Below are 14,509 nucleotides of genomic sequence, written 5' to 3'. Positions count from 1 at the left end.
CATTAGGGACGCGCCCGGTGGGGCATGGCGTCCGATCAAGGCAGACGTCCACGGGCGGCCAGGGTTGAGTCCCGGGCGGCCAGGGTTGAGTCCCGGGTCGGGGCCGGAGGATTGCCGGCGCACCAGGGCCGAGGGCTGGGGCTGGCGGGGCCGCTCGCTGCCTCTCGCTCGCAGCAGCGGCGGCAGGCGCCGGCGAGGGCCACGGGGAGAGGAGACGCAGCCCCGCGGGTGGCACGCTCGGCCGGGCTCCGGCCCGCGCTCAACGGGCGCGATGCTCTTCTCGCTTCGGGAGCTGGTGCAGTGGCTAGGCTTCGCCACCTTCGAGATCTTCGTGCACCTGCTGGCCCTGTTGGTGTTCTCTGTGCTGCTGGCACTGCGTGTGGATGGCCTGGTCCCGGGCCTCTCCTGGTGGAACGTGTTCGTGCCTTTCTTCGCCGCTGATGGGCTCAGCACCTACTTCACCACCATCGTGTCCGTGCGCCTCTTTCAGGATGGAGAGAAGCGGCTGGCGGTGCTCCGCCTTTTCTGGGTACTCACGGTCCTGAGTCTCAAGTTCGTCTTCGAGATGCTGTTGTGCCAGAAGCTGGCGGAGCAGACTCGGGAGCTCTGGTTCGGCCTCATTACGTCCCCGCTCTTCATTCTCCTGCAGCTGCTCATGATCCGTGCCTGTCGGGTCAACTAGCCTCACCGAGGTGCCGGAGAGGGAGCGCTGGACAGCTAGAATGTTGACCTCGAGCCGAGGCCCTACTTGCGCCGCACCGGAGAGGCTCTCTAGTCTGAAGGCACCGCCTGCTTGCGCCGAGCTGAGTGCCAGGTTTCCCTATTCCAATCCTGTTTGAAATGGTTTCTTCAGCAGGGCTTAAAAGAGCAGACTTCATCCTGAAAATGTATTTCCTTTTGTTTAACGCTTTGAGTAGATAATCCTGAATTGAGGTCATGAGGAGGCCCCCAGGCCAGACAGTCCTGAACCCCTCTGACACTTGGAAACTGAATATAAGTAAAATGTCCAGGTGGACTCTGAGTATTTCCTGTGGATCCTGGGAAAGTACTGTTGCACAAAGGCTGCAAAGCTGGACTCAGGAATGTTCTCCAACCAGCAGCGCTGACCTAAGAGTTCCCTGTGCCGTCTATCCAGACCAGACTTCGGTAGATGCCTTTGTTAGATCTATCAAATGTAAACGAGCTTGTATCTCCTTCCCTGTGCCACGAGAGAGATTGGCTTTTTATTCCAGTCTAGGCAGAGACAGAAGAATGTTGAATAAGAGCACGATTAGGGTCCTGTCTGGTTATCCGTTGCCCAAGAAAAGAACTCTCCTGTCCAGGCACTGCTTGGCTTCCTATCCCAGCAAAGACTGCAGTTTTGTGGACTTTTGACCACCTTGTGGCTGGCACTCTTAGCACACCTGAGACAGATTTAAGCCTCCCTAAGAGACTGAAGAGAGGAACAGGTGTCGGATACTCATAGGCACTGAGACCTACAAATGGGAAGCTTGTGAGTGGCCCAGCTTTGTTGGCCTACGAACTTTGGTTTGATGCCAGTCAGGTGCCAAATGAGAACCTTTGCTGAGATGCAAATAAAGTAAGAGAATGTTTTCCTGAAATGAATAGTGGTTGCCTGTAACCCTCAAGGGTTAAATAGGATGAATATTGAGATACTCTCTGCTACGTGGTGTAACTGGTTACAGAGCTGCGGTTTTAAATGGATTGAAACCTGTGGCTAGAGCTTAGTGGATGGTGGTGGTGGGAATCACTTGTTCTGGAGAATCCCTCCTTCCTGCTCTAGGAGGTGGGTAACTCAGGCACCCTCCCCCCACCCCGTGTGAAGACAACAGTCTGGGCTCGTGTTAAAGACTCGTTGAATAGTTTGTGACCCCAGAGCCTATGACTTCTTGCCAGTGTGTGGTCTTTGTGGGCCTTGTTGGCACTGTGTAGAGCAGGGATCAGCAAACAATGTCCTAAGGCCTGTTTTTGTATGACCCTTGAGCTGAGGATGGTTTTTACACCCCTAAATAATTCAAAAGCAGGCCAGGCGTGGTGGCTCACGCCTGTAATCCCAGCACTTTGGGAGGCCGAGGTGGGCAGATCACAAGATCAGGAGATCGAAACCATCCTGGCTAACACGGTGAAACCCTGTCTCTACTAAAAATACAAAAATTAGCTGGGCGTGGTGGCGGGCGCCTATAGTCCCAGCTACTTGGGAGGCTGAGGCAGGAGAATGGCGTGAACCCGGGAGGCGGAGCTTGCAGTGAGCCGAGATGGTGCCACTGCACTCCAGCCTGGCTTACAGAGCGAGACTCTGTCTCAGAAAAAAAAAAAAAAAAAAGCAGAACTTGTGACAGAGAGTGAATATGACCCTCAGAGTCCAAGGTCTCTTAATTGGCACTCTTGGCCTTTGGGGCCAGAAGATTCTCTAGTGAGGATGCAGCCTGTTTCGCAGTGCTCCTGCCTCTCCTGGGTAGATGCCAGTAGCAACGTTCACTTGTGACAACCAGATGTTTATCCAGACATTGCTAAGGGCCCTGGGGAACAAAATTGTCCCTGGCAAAAACCAGTGGGCTAAAATATTTCCTATCTGGGGCCAGATGTGGTGGCTCACGCTTGTAATCCCAGCACTTTGGGAGGCTGAGGCGGGCAGATCACGAGGTCAGGAGTTTGAGACCAGCCTGACCAATATGGTGAAACCCCGTCTCTACTAAAAATACTAAAATTAGCCAGGCATGGTGGCGCATGCCCGTAATCCCAGCTACTCAGCAGGCTGAGGCAGGAGAATTGCTTGAACCTGGGAGGCAGAGGTTGCGGTCAGCCAAGATAGCACCATTGCACTCCAGCCTGGGCGACAGAGCGAGACTCTGTCTCAAAACAAAAAAAAAACAAATTTCGTATCTGGTTTGTTACAGAACAGGCGTGCTGACCTCTGCTGTCACGCATCAGCCTGGCCAGCGGAGTGCGGTGTCAGCCTCTGCCTGGCGTGTATGCTTAGTTGTGTAAACCATGGAGGGGCTTGTGTTGGAGGCAGCTTATCTGGTTTGTTGCATAGCTACGACACTGTGTCCAGCCTGGGATTGGCATAACTTTTATCAAAGCCAGATTCAAGCTGAACAGTGGGAGTGAGTTTCCTCATAATGTTATTTATTTCTAGATTTTGTGTTTTGTGTGTTCCCCTGTTTTATTTTGGTAGTTCAGAATTGGGCAACCCTATTAGGGTAGAAGTGATGAACATCAGACGCTTCCTTTAGAAAGGTGATTTGAGGAGGGCCCTAAGGGAGGAGACACTTGGCTTCTGGAAAGCTGAAATGAAAGTTTATTCTGGGCGGGCCCAGTGGCTCACGCCTCTAATCCCAGCAGTTTGGGAGGCCAAGGCGGGCAGATCATGAGGCCAGGAGTTTGAGACCAGCCTGGCCAACATGGCGAAATCTGATCTCTACTAAAAATACAAAAATTAGCCGGGCGTTGTGGCGGGCGCCTGTAACCCCAGCTACCTGGGAGGCGAAGGCAGGAGAATCGCTTGAATCCTGGAGGCGGAGGTTGCAGTGAGCTGAGATCGTGCCACTGCACTCCAGCCTGGGTGACAAGAGCAAGACTCTATCTCAAAAAAAAAAAAAGAAAAAGAAAAAGTTTATTTTCTCCAGCTTAATGGAGTGGCAGGAGAATAAGGCAAGCATTAAGCTAGCGGCTGCTGCAGACTGTCACGGGGCACAGGAGCTGAGAAGGGCATCCCCAAGTTAAAAAAAAAAAAAAACCTGTTCTGCGTCTTTGCAGAGACCCAGGTGACCTTGGTGTGGGAAACAGCAGTGTCTACTGAGCAGGCTGCTCACTGCAGGGCAGGTGATGGAAAGAAGGTGATGTCCGTGCACTCCAATTCCCCTTGCCCCCATGGTTCCAAGCGATCTCCCTATTGTCTGCAGGCTTGAAAGACTGTGGAAGCACTCCGAAGCCCTCCCTGGGGCAGAAGGGACTTGTCAGCCGGGAGGCTGTGCCCTTAGGGTCATGGTATCTGGAGCCTTGATGAGGGGACGTTCAACCGATGGGAGAGGAGTAGCCTTAACGTGGCGGCAGGGTGGAGTGATCAGACACAGGGGTCGGCCCTATGGGGCCCACCGTTACCCTGGCTTTTTTTTTTTGGCTCTTAATGCATTGGAGAGCTGTCCAAGCATGCAGGGCCCTGCCCTGGTGAGCCTGCTTGCGTGTGGCGGGAGAGGCTGCTTCCTTTGTGTCTGCTCCTGCAGATGCTTTTTGGGGACCACGGATGGCAAGGTTGGGCTAAGAGGCTCCCACCTGGGCAGCCTATAAAAACTAGGGATTTCTGAGAAACTGGTTCGTTGGGGCTGCTCGGGGCTCCAGAATTGGCATTTCCAAGCCCCGCAGGCACCTACCGGAGGTCGGAGGACCCCCTGGTGAAAGCAGGGTCCGGGCCAGAGTGTGGCCTGTGCACCGTCCACGGACGCGGGTGCCTTCGGTCCTGGAGCAGCCCCCTTCCTGCACCGCGCTCTTAGCGGAGGGAACAGGCGGCCTCGGTGCTGGCAGCGTGAGGAAGTCCCAAGCTCAGCCAAGGTTACTCGGGGCGCAGGGTCGAGGGGCCGCCCACCCGGCTCCCCTCAGGCACGCGGGGAGCTGAGAGCGCAGAGGCGGAAGTGGGGTCTGCCAGTGAGCGGCGCCAGGCGCCGGGGTGTGTCCGGGGGGCCTTCCCCAATGGAGGCCAGCTCTGGCGACAGGCGTTGTCCAATGAAGTCCCTTGGGAGGCGGGGTTGAGGCGAGTGTTGTCCAATCGGTAGGGTCACCTGAGGGGCCCGCCTTCCTCCCCTGCCATAGGTGGGCCTCCCGCGCGGGGCGGGGAGAGCGGGTTTCCCCCCAATGGTCGGTGGCCCGAGAGGGGGCGTGGCCGCGGCGTCCAGGGTCGCCCCGGCGGCGGCGGCGGCGGCCACTCCGGCCCTCAGTCCAGCCGTCCACGGCCGCGTTCGCAGCATGGCCGCCGTGGGACGGCCGGGCTCGGGGCCGCGCGCTGTGGTGCCCGCTTGGAAGCGCGAGATCCTGGAGCGGAAGCGGGCCAAGCTAGCCGCGCTGGGCGGGGGCGCGGGGCCCGGGGCGGCGGAGCCCGAGCAGCGGGTGCTGGCCGAGAGTCTGGGCCCGCTGCGCGAGAACCCGTTCATGCTGCTGGAGGCCGAGCGGCGGCGCGGCGGGGGCGCAGCGGGGGCGCGGCTGCTGGAGCGGTACCGCCGCGTGCCTGGCGTGCGCGCCCTCCGCGCCGACAGCGTCCTCATCATCGAGACGGTGCCCGGCTTCCCGCCCGCGCCGCCCGCCCCGGGGGCCGCGCAGATTCGCGCCGCCGAGGTGCTGGTGTACGGGGCGCCGCCCGGCCGCGTCAGCCGCCTGCTGGAGAGGTTCGACCCGCCCACTGCGCCGCGCCGCCACGGGAGCCCCGAGCGCGCCCGCCCCCCGCCGCCGCCGCCGCCGCCCGCGCCGCCCCGGCCCCCGCCCGTGGCCCCTAGCCCGCCAGCCGCGCCCGGGCCCCGCGGTGTCGGGGCGAGCCCCGGGGTCCGGCGCAGCGACTTCCTCCAGAAGACCGGCAGCAACTCCTTCACCGTCCACCCCCGGGGTCTGCACCGCGGCGCGGGCGCCCGCCTGCTCTCCAACGGGCCCTCGGCCCCTGAGCCCCGGGCCGGCCCTGCCAACCGCCTCGCGGGCTCCCCGCCTGGGTCGGGACAGTGGAAGCCAAAGGTGGAGTCGGGGGATCCCTCCCTCCACCCGCCCCCCAGCCCCGGGACCCCGAGTGCCACTCCAGCCTCGCCCCCTGCCAGTGCCACTCCTAGCCAGCGCCGGTGCGTCTCCGCAGCCACCAGCGCCAACGACTCCTTCGAGATACGGCCGGCCCCCAAGCCAGATATGGAGACCATCCCCTCGGGGGACCTCCAGGCCCGGGCGCTGGCCAGCCTCCGCGCAAACTCTCGAAATTCCTTCATGATCATCCCCAAGAACAAGGCCTCCGGGGCCCCTCCTCCTGAGGCGAGGCAGTCCGTGGAGCTGCCAAAGGGAGACCTGGGCCCGGCGTCCCCGAGCCAGGAGCTCGGATCCCAGCCGGTGCCTGGAGGGGATGGTGCGCCTGCCCTCGGGAAGAGCCCCTTGGAGGTCGAGGCACAGTGGGCAGTCAAGGAGGGGTCCTGTCCCAGGACAGCCACCGCCCTCGCTGACTGGGCCATCAGGTGGCAGAGGCCGTCCTCACCGCCCCGCTTCCTGCCGGCTGCTGCGGAAGAAGCTGAGCCTGCTGAGGGCCTCAGGGTTCCTGGCTTGGCCAAGAATAGCCGGGAATATGGGAGGCCGGGGCTGCCTGTCACCTTCATCGATGAGGTAGACTCGGAGGAGGCCCCCCAAGCAGCCAAACTACCCCACCCCCCGCACCCTGCCAGGCCTCTGCACCCTGCCAGGCCCGGGTGCATGGCAGAGCTTCAGCCCCGGGGCAGCAACACCTTCACAGTGGTGCCCAAGAGGAAGCCAGGGACTCTGCAGGACCAGCACTTCAGTCAGGCCAACGGGGAGCCTCGGCCACCAGAGGCCGAGGAGGAGGAGGCTAGTTGCCTCCTGGGGCCCACGCTGAAGAAGCGCTACCCCACTGTGCATGAGATCGAGGTGATTGGCGGCTACCTGGCCCTGCAGAAGTCCTGCCTCACCAAGGCTGGCTCCTCAAGAAAGAAGGTCAGTGGTGGGGGCAGGGCCACTGGCCGGGAGGGAGAGAGTGACAGCTCACAGAACTGTGGGGGCAGCACCTGCCCTGATCCCAGGACGCTTGGCCTGGGCAAAGGATGGTTTCTACATGGACTTGAGGCGAGCTGGGGCTGGGTGGGCTGTGCCGGGTCCAGGGCCCCAGAGGAGCCCCCTGACTTGGGCCGTGGGGACAGCTGGCCTGCTGTGTGCCTTGGGAGGCTGCTGGAGAGCACCAGGGCAGACAGTGCTGTGCCTCTTGCCGGTTGTTGTGGCTCATCTGGAATTAGCTGGGCAGGTCTGTCCCTTTGTGAGTCCAGCTGAAAGAAGCAGACCTGGGCTTGTGGGCTCCTCCCTGGGCTTGGCTTTGAGGGGGTGGCCTCACATGGTCTCCTGGAGGCCCGCTGCATGGGCGCCAGGCGCCACGATATGAATGGGAAGGGCCAGATGATCGGAGTTGGCTGGATCCCTGCATCACAGTCAGCCCTGGGGTGCAGCCCACCAGCCAGTTGGGAGGGGGCCATCAGCTCCCTAGAAGGCACACTGGTTGGGAGCTGGGAAGGAATGCCGTGTATGCCTATTCTGGGCCTGGGAAGCTTGCTGGGGAGAAGGGGCCTTCGGAGGCTCTGAGCCAGCCAGGCAGGGGAGTCTCCCTCTTGGCCAGTGGCCTGGAACCCTCTGGGCACAGGAAAAAGAAAATCTTCAGATTCTTCCCGGTCATTCCTGCACCTGTATTTGTTTCCTGGGGCAAATTCCAAGGGCAGCTCCACGTGACTTCCCGGTCTGCGGTGATCTCTCAGGAAGCAGGTGTACCTTCCCTGGGGACTGGGGGGGGGCCTGGGGCGCCTCCCTTGGGTCTTCCTATCCAGGCACTGCCCCAGAGCAAGTGCCAGCTAGGCTCACCCCTGAGGCAGGCTGTCCTCCAGCCTCAGTTTCCCCAGGCTGGGGATGGGACCTTGCAGGCTCCCTCAGCAGATAGGCTGCTGCCTCCCTCTGTTTGCTTCCTGCCTGGGATTGGCCTTGGCATTGCGCCTCTCCGTGTGCCATCCTCGCCTCCTGGAACTAGGGCATTGGTGCTCCTGCCGGCTCTATCTGCCGGCTCAGGCATCCGTGCTAACTCTCCTGAGGTGCTTCCAGTGGGGGCTTGGGGCTGGGTCCAGGGCCCCTCTCACTCCTGGAGCCACATGGGTCTATCTCCCCGACCCTCGCCCGAGCATCACCCCAGCCCATCAAGATGGGGTCGGTCTGATAGCCACAGCCTCTCTCCTCCAGCTCCTGTCTGCCTCTCCCTCCCTTGTGTCCGTACCCTTGGCCCTGGCTGCTGTGTGAGGTGGGCACCTCCTGGGCTTGCCCCAGAGGTGGCAGTGGGGACAGCTCCCCCTTTGTAGAGAGAAACTGTGCCTCAGCTTGGGAGTCAGACGGGGTCATGGAGCTTGTGGGGCAAGTACTGAGTTCAGGTTTCTGTTTCTAGAACCCCTCCCCTTAACCTGTGTGGCCATCCCTGGGAGCCTGGCTTCTTCCTGGGACTTGAGGCCACTGCCTAGAGCCAGGCCATCTTGCTCTCAGAAGGGACAGAACTGCCTAGAGCCTGGCCATCTTGCCTTCAGAAGGGACAGAACTGGGCCGGGCGCGGTGGCTCACACCTGTAATCCCAGCACTTTGGGAGGCCAAGGCGGGTGGATCACGAGGTCAGGAGTTCAAAACAAGCCTTGCCAAGGTGGTGAAACCCCGTCTCTACTAAGAAGATATAAAAAAATTAGCTAGGCGTGGTGGCAGGCGCCTATAAACACAGCTATTCAGGAGGCTGAGGCAGGAGAATTGCTTGAACCCGGGAGGCGGAGCTTGCAGTGAGCCAGGATCGCACCATTGCACTCCAGCCTGGGTGACAGAGCGAGACTCTGTCTCCAAAAAAAAAAAAAAAAAAAAAAAAGCAAAGAAGGGACAGAACTGTGGGGGTCACTTGTGGCTGGGTTAGGGTCAGGACAGGGTGGGGGCCGGAGGGCCAACAGGAGCAGGAAGATGCAGTGGGGAGAGGCTGAGCCTGGGAAACAGGCCCTGGGACCAGCAGGAGGGAGGAGCTCGGGCCAGCCTGAAGGGGTGGGGGTCCAGATGGACGATGCCTGGCATGGCCAGGTGGCTCAGCAGGGCCCTGCCAGAGCAGCATGACTTGCTGGCTGTGACTTCCTGCCTGGGTACAGGCCAGCTGCCCTGCCTGGGAAGAGCCAGAATGTCCGTCAGGAGGGGACGGAGGCGTGGGGCTGCCCTGCCTTTCACAATGGCTTGCTGGTCTCGGCACGGTGGGCTGTGGGGCAGGGCTGTCCCATGTACTCTGTGGCCCCTGGGCCAGGAGCACTCACAGGTGGGGGTGTGAGGTGCCCCTGCCGGTCCTGTGCCTGGCTTTGTCTGACCACCCTGGCCAGCCTTTTTTTATTTTTTGTTTTTTGAGACAGAGTCTTGCTCTGTCGCCCAGGCTGGAGGGCAGTGGCAGGATCCCAGCTCAGGGCAAACTTCATCTCCCAGGGTTCAAGCGATTCTCCTGCCTCAGCCTCTCAAGTAGCTGGGACTACAGGCGCCTGCCACCACGCCCAGCTAATTATTGTATTTTTAGTAGAGACAAGGTTTTACCATGTTGGCCAGGCTGGTCTCGAACTCCTGACCTCAGATGATTCGCCTGCCTTAGCATCCCAAAGTGCTGGGATTACAGGCGTGAGCCACCGTGCTGGCCCCAGCCTTTGGTTGGGACCACTGGCTCTGACCCCCGGGCATGGGGGTGGAGCGCAGGGATTGCAGGGCCCGGAGTCCAGCAGGACCTGACTGTGGGCCGACGGCTCACTGTGCATGCACCTCAGCAGCTGGCGGTGCTGCTGCTTTTCCTGGGGTACAGGTGAAGGGCAGCTCTTCAGTGGAGTTGCCTGGGTGGTGGGAGTCGGTGAAGGGCCTGACCCGGGGCTGGCTGTGCCCGCACAGGGTATGATGCCCTTGCCTGCCTCCGAGGGGTGCAGCCCTGCTCTGGGCAGTGGGGAGCTGCTGGCCTGTGTGCCAGGGCGGGGGACTTGCCTGGCAGGCACAGGCCCGCTTAAGTTATCCATTGGCAGAAGCGGCAGGTGCCCCGTCTTGCAGGGCTGAGCTTGGGGCAGACTGCTGTGTGCTGTTGCAGCCACGCCCGGGCTGCTTTCCTGGAGGGTGGGGCACCCATTCTCATCCTCACACCTGCCTCCCTTGAGACTCAGCGCTGTAGCTTTTCCTCTTCATGGAGCGTCACCTGGCCTGGCTCCTACCTGTCTGGCGGCCGCTTCCTGTCCCCTCTGCCCTCCTCCCCTCCTCCCCTCCTCCCCTCCTCCCCTCTTCCCCTCTTGGCTCTCTGCCCAGCTGGAGCATGTCAGTGTCCCCAGGGCTCAGTCCTGGACACCCAGAGCCATCCGCCCTCACCTGCTGTGCAACTTCCGCCTCCACTCCCAAGGCCTCGCTCTCTGATCCTTAGACCCAAGAGCCACCCTGACATCTGCCCTTCCTACTGACACCACCTCCTGGCCAGCACCGAGCCCCAGGCTGGGCTCCTCCCTGCCTCTATCCCTGTGCAGGGCAGATCCTGGGTGGCCAGAGGCTCTCACTGTTGTTGGCTGAGTCCCTTCTTTTCAGCTTTCCTTTCCTTCTCGCCTCTCCGCCAGCTCTTCCCATAGGTGCCGCCTAGGTGGTCTTTCTGAAGCCGGGGACCCCGGGAACTGCCTGGACCCTCCTCCCTCAGCTTTCTCATGGGCGGAGGCCGTGCCTGGCCCTGGGACCACACTTGACTCAGGGAGCACCCAGCCTCCTGGGAGCCTGCTGTGGACATTGCACTCGTGCAGCCTGGTCTAGGGTCCGGGCACCCGTGGGTGCCTTGGCTGGGGCTGTGTGGGGGATGGGAGGCAGGCAGCTGTGTGCAGGGAGGAGGGAGAGGCGGGGCTGGGCTCAGCTCACACCTCCATCTGGGCAGGTTGGGGCTGGCTGCTTGGCCCTTTGTCCCAGGTGGAGGCCAGGCCCTTTGGTAACCAAAGCTAGGTGTGCACAGGCAGGGTGGGTGGAGCAAGAACAAAAGGGTCCTGAGAAGCCGGGAGGCTCTGCTGGGAGGCTGGGCTGAGCCGGGACCCACCTGCCTGCTCTGTTGGCTGCACCAGGCAAAGTCCCTGATAGGCTGCGGCCAGGTGTGTGCGGTGCCAGACCCTGGCCACACCCTCTGCCCATCCTGCGTCCCGGGGTCTTCAGGCTGCCCACAGTATGAGTCACGGGGTGTCCTGTGACCCACTGACCTGTCCCCACAGTGGGAGGGGAGGGCTGTGTGGCTCAGCAGGCACTAGCCCAGCTGAGGAGACCTGGGGAGGCAGGACGTGACCAGAGCCCTGGGCCCCAGCTGAGGGCAGACAGGGGCTGCCTGTCCATCCCCCGCCCTCCACCGCCTGGCCAGGCTGTACCAGGCTCAGGGCCCATGTGCACCCAGCCCCCGCGGCCCCCCTGCTGGGACCGGTCATGTGCACGAGCAAGGGCACTAATCCCGCGGCCCTGGCAGCCAGCGCTTCTGTGTTCTCAGCCGTGGGGGCTGGGCCTGGAGGGCTTCGGGGTCATCTGGGTTAGCTCCACGTATCCAGGGCGACTGGAAACCCCATTTGCTGCTGGACTCTGGGGCTGTGGGAGAGCTCTGGCCACCAGCCCTGTCCTGCCTTGAGCACCTCCACCTGGGGTATCTGTCCCAAAGCATGAGTCTGGGAGGGCCGGGTGACCGCATCCCCAAGTGGGCTGGCAGAGGGTGGGTGCTTGTGGGGTCTGTCCCAGCCTCTCCCTGCCTGGCCTCCTGTGGGATGAGCGTTGGAGGGCCAGGTGGGCCCAGCCCCAGGCAGGGCAGTTAAGGGACAGGAGCGGTTGCTTTTCTCCTTGTTTTGTCTGACACAGGTGGCCTCCCCCTCCCCCACTCATCCATGCAGATGGCTGGGGTGCCGAGGCCTAGGGTAGGGATGCAAGCAGGCAGCTGAGTTGCCCAGCAGGGCTCTGTGTGAGCTGTGCTGAGAGGGGAAGCTGGGGATTTGGGCACAAAACGTGGCCCCCCAGCTGTGGGAGGCGGGGCTATTCGTGGTGAGAAGGGACCCAAGGGTACACTTGGCTGTGTGGGCCGTGTGGCCGCTGTGGGAGAGGGCATGATGGCAATAGCGTGTGCCCTCGGCCCTGTCATGGCAGCCCTGTGTGGCCTCCTCGGCTGCCTCCTGAGAGGCTGTCTCGTCCTACTGTGCCTGGCTGCGGTGGTTCTCTGCCTGGGGCCCGGCTCCTGCCTCCGGGTCCTTCTAGGGGAGGAGGAGGAACTTGAGCTGCTGGTGTCCTGTGCCCAGGAAGAGTTTAATATTTCGAGCTCCGTCAGGGCTGCTTCCATCTGCTGCAGGCGGGGGCCGCTCATATTCATTAGGGACCACTGGGGCCGGGCTGAGTGCAGCTGAGCAGTGGGAGCTCGGCTGTTGTGGGGAGCTTAGCCCCATGCAAGCCCCGGTCAGGGGAGGTGGAGAGTCCTGACCATTGGTCCCCACTGCCCCCATTACCCCTGGGAACCGGCAGCCCTGCCTGGGCTTCAAGGCCACTGGGAGAAGGAAAGAATTTGCTCAGATGTGAAATCCTGCAGCCTACGAAGTGGAGGGCCAGAGGGGCAGCAGGGTGAGGAAGGGGTCACTGCTGGGGTTGCTGGCACTCAGGCTCAGTGGAGGCAGCCCCCCACTCTGCACAGCCTCAGGCCACCTCTCAACTATGTTAGATGGGTGATGGTGACTGGGGCTACTGCCTGGCCTTGACGCCTCACAGAGGCCCTTGTCCGCAGTGGGGGGTCCGTGCTCTGCTGGATTGTCCAGGCATCCAGTAAGCCAGGACATGAACTTGGCTTTAGAGAGAGGCCCCAGACACCGGCAGGAGCTGCCTGGAGCCTAGAGTGCAAGGCCCCTGAGGGGACAGCCTCTCTTTCACCCTGTTCCTGCTCTAGAGCTGCTTGGTGGGAGGGGATGTGTCCACCCCAGTTTCCCCCCAGCTGGCACTCTGCCCAGACAGCAGAGCAGGAGGGGCTTGAGATGGTAGCTCTGGGAGCTGGTCTAGAGGCTTCTGGGGACCCAGAGGCTTTGGGCTCCTGATCCTGGTCAGAGTTTGGTCCCTGGCTGGAATGGGGAGGGGGAGTTGGCCCCCAGGGCAGAGGGATGGATGCCGGCAGGGTCCAGCTGGAGAGCTCTGTGCCCCCTCCTGGAGCCCCCGGAACGGTTGATGGTGTGTCTGGCGCCCCACTTGGGTCAGCCTCATCCTGAGGGCTGAACCTGAGCCCCTGGCATCGCTGTGCCCATGTGGGCCCTCAGCCCTCGTTCACGTGACTCTCACTCCCAGATGAAGATCTCCTTCAACGACAAAAGCCTGCAGACTACATTTGAGTACCCTTCCGAGAGCTCCCTAGCACAGGAGGAAGAGGTGGACCAGCAGGAGGAGGAGGAGGAGGAGGAGGAAGAGGAAGAGGAGGAAGAGGGATCCGGCTCAGAGGAGAAGCCCTTTGCACTCTTCCTACCCCGGGCCACGTTTGTGAGCAGCGTGAGACCCGAGAGCTCTCGGGTGCCAGAGGGTATCTCAGGTGAGTGCCCACCTAGGGGGACAGGCAGCCTGGGAGGGGTGGAGCCTGGTCTGTGTCCACATGTCTGCGTGTGCACCTCCGTTCACAGGCCTGTCCAGCTACACCCCGAAGCACTCTGTGGCCTTCAGCAAATGGCAGGAGCAGGCGCTGGAGCAGGCCCCCAGGGAGGCAGAGCCCCCGCCCACGGAGGCCATGGTGAGCTGTGGGGGAGTGGAGCGCTGGGGGGAGTCTGACACCTGGGCGAGCCCGTGTGTCCACATTCTGTCCTCTCACTTTCAGCTCACACCCGCCAGTCAGAATGACCTCTCGGACTTCCGCAGCGAGCCAGCCCTGTATTTCTGAGCCCAGCACTGCCAGGACCAAGGCTGAGCCCAGCTGTGAGAGTCCTGGGAGCTGGGCAGTAGCCAGGGACTACTGCACCCACTTCTGCCTTGTTTGGCCTCACTGTATCCCACCCACCCTTCCTGGCCCTGGAAGCAGCTAGGGTGCCTCCTGCCATCGGGGCCAGGTCTGGATCTCACTCCCCGGCCCTGGTTTGGGAGGGTCCAAGGGGGGAGTCGGGTGGGGAACTGCCTGTGGGTGAGTGCCAGGGGCCTGCTGGGTGGTGGCCATCTGCGACCCAGCAGGGGGCTGTGCAGATTCTGCACCTGGCCGTTCCCTGTCCTATCTCCTCAGCCTGCCTCCCAGCGGCCATGGGTTGTCTGGGGTGAAGGGCTGTCCCAGCTACTTGTCCTCTGCAGGACCCTAAGCCCCTGCCTGCGGCCCACATGCCCTCTGTGATGAGTGGCGTCTTTCCTGTCTCTGATGATGGACTCAATAAACAGCACTGGACAAGGCTGCTGGTGTCCCCACTGCGTGGTCCTTGGCTGAGAAGGGAGCAGGGGCAGGTCTCTGCAGGAAGAGGCCACATGGGGTACAGTTGGCCCCAGTTTGCACGTCTGTGCCAGGGTGTGTGGGAGGTGACCCCGATCTGGTACCCCCACTCCTTGATGTCCCGGTGGCCAAGGCTCTGACCTCCCAACTTCCATGGCGTGTTAACCTGTTGCCCCTCCACCCCAGCCTCCCAGAGCTGGCACTGTGGGAGGTAGGATGCCAGGCCTGCTGTCAGGGGCCTAGACTTCAGGTGGGAAGGTGAGAGTGTGCAGCTGTTGGGCCTGAAGTGGCTTCTCTGAGGGGCCCAGAGCCTGGGGAGGGACCAAG

The 14,509-nt window shown here is 61.8% G+C and overlaps 2 protein-coding genes across 2 annotated transcripts; both read left to right on the top strand.

Annotated features, from left to right (window-relative positions):
• Positions 1-1,601, top strand: TMEM203 (transmembrane protein 203). The gene has a single exon (XM_002820426.5). The coding sequence runs from the start codon at positions 272-274 to the stop codon at positions 680-682; it is 411 nt and encodes a 136-aa protein (XP_002820472.1). The 5' UTR covers positions 1-271; the 3' UTR covers positions 683-1,601.
• Positions 1,602-1,792: 191 nt separating this feature from the next.
• TPRN (taperin) lies at positions 1,793-14,148 on the top strand. The gene is made up of 4 exons (XM_002820423.5): positions 1,793-6,687; positions 13,072-13,309; positions 13,398-13,504; positions 13,589-14,148. Exons 1-4 carry the CDS (start codon positions 4,852-4,854, stop codon positions 13,649-13,651), a joined length of 2,244 nt encoding a protein of 747 aa, XP_002820469.4. The 5' UTR covers positions 1,793-4,851; the 3' UTR covers positions 13,652-14,148.
• Positions 14,149-14,509: the final 361 nt, after the last annotated feature.

The sequence above is a fragment of the Pongo abelii genome, chromosome 13 (assembly GCF_028885655.2).
Source record: "Pongo abelii isolate AG06213 chromosome 13, NHGRI_mPonAbe1-v2.0_pri, whole genome shotgun sequence".
Classification (NCBI taxonomy): Eukaryota; Metazoa; Chordata; class Mammalia; order Primates; family Hominidae; genus Pongo; species Pongo abelii.
The sequence above is the reverse complement of the archived record's forward strand: the minus strand, read 5'-3'. Positions and strand labels throughout refer to the sequence as shown.

Excerpts from the sequence above, each read along its gene's own strand:
- TPRN (XM_002820423.5), top strand. The coding sequence starts at position 4,852 with ATGGTCGGTGGCCCGAGAGGGGGCGTGGCCGCGGCGTCCAGGGTCGCC. Across the intron at positions 6,688-13,071 it reads CTGGCTCCTCAAGAAAGAAG|ATGAAGATCTCCTTCAACGA; the intron begins GTCAGTGGTGGG and ends TCTCACTCCCAG. Across the intron at positions 13,310-13,397 it reads GGTGCCAGAGGGTATCTCAG|GCCTGTCCAGCTACACCCCG; the intron begins GTGAGTGCCCAC and ends CTCCGTTCACAG.
- TMEM203 (XM_002820426.5), top strand. The coding sequence starts at position 272 with ATGCTCTTCTCGCTTCGGGAGCTGGTGCAGTGGCTAGGCTTCGCCACC.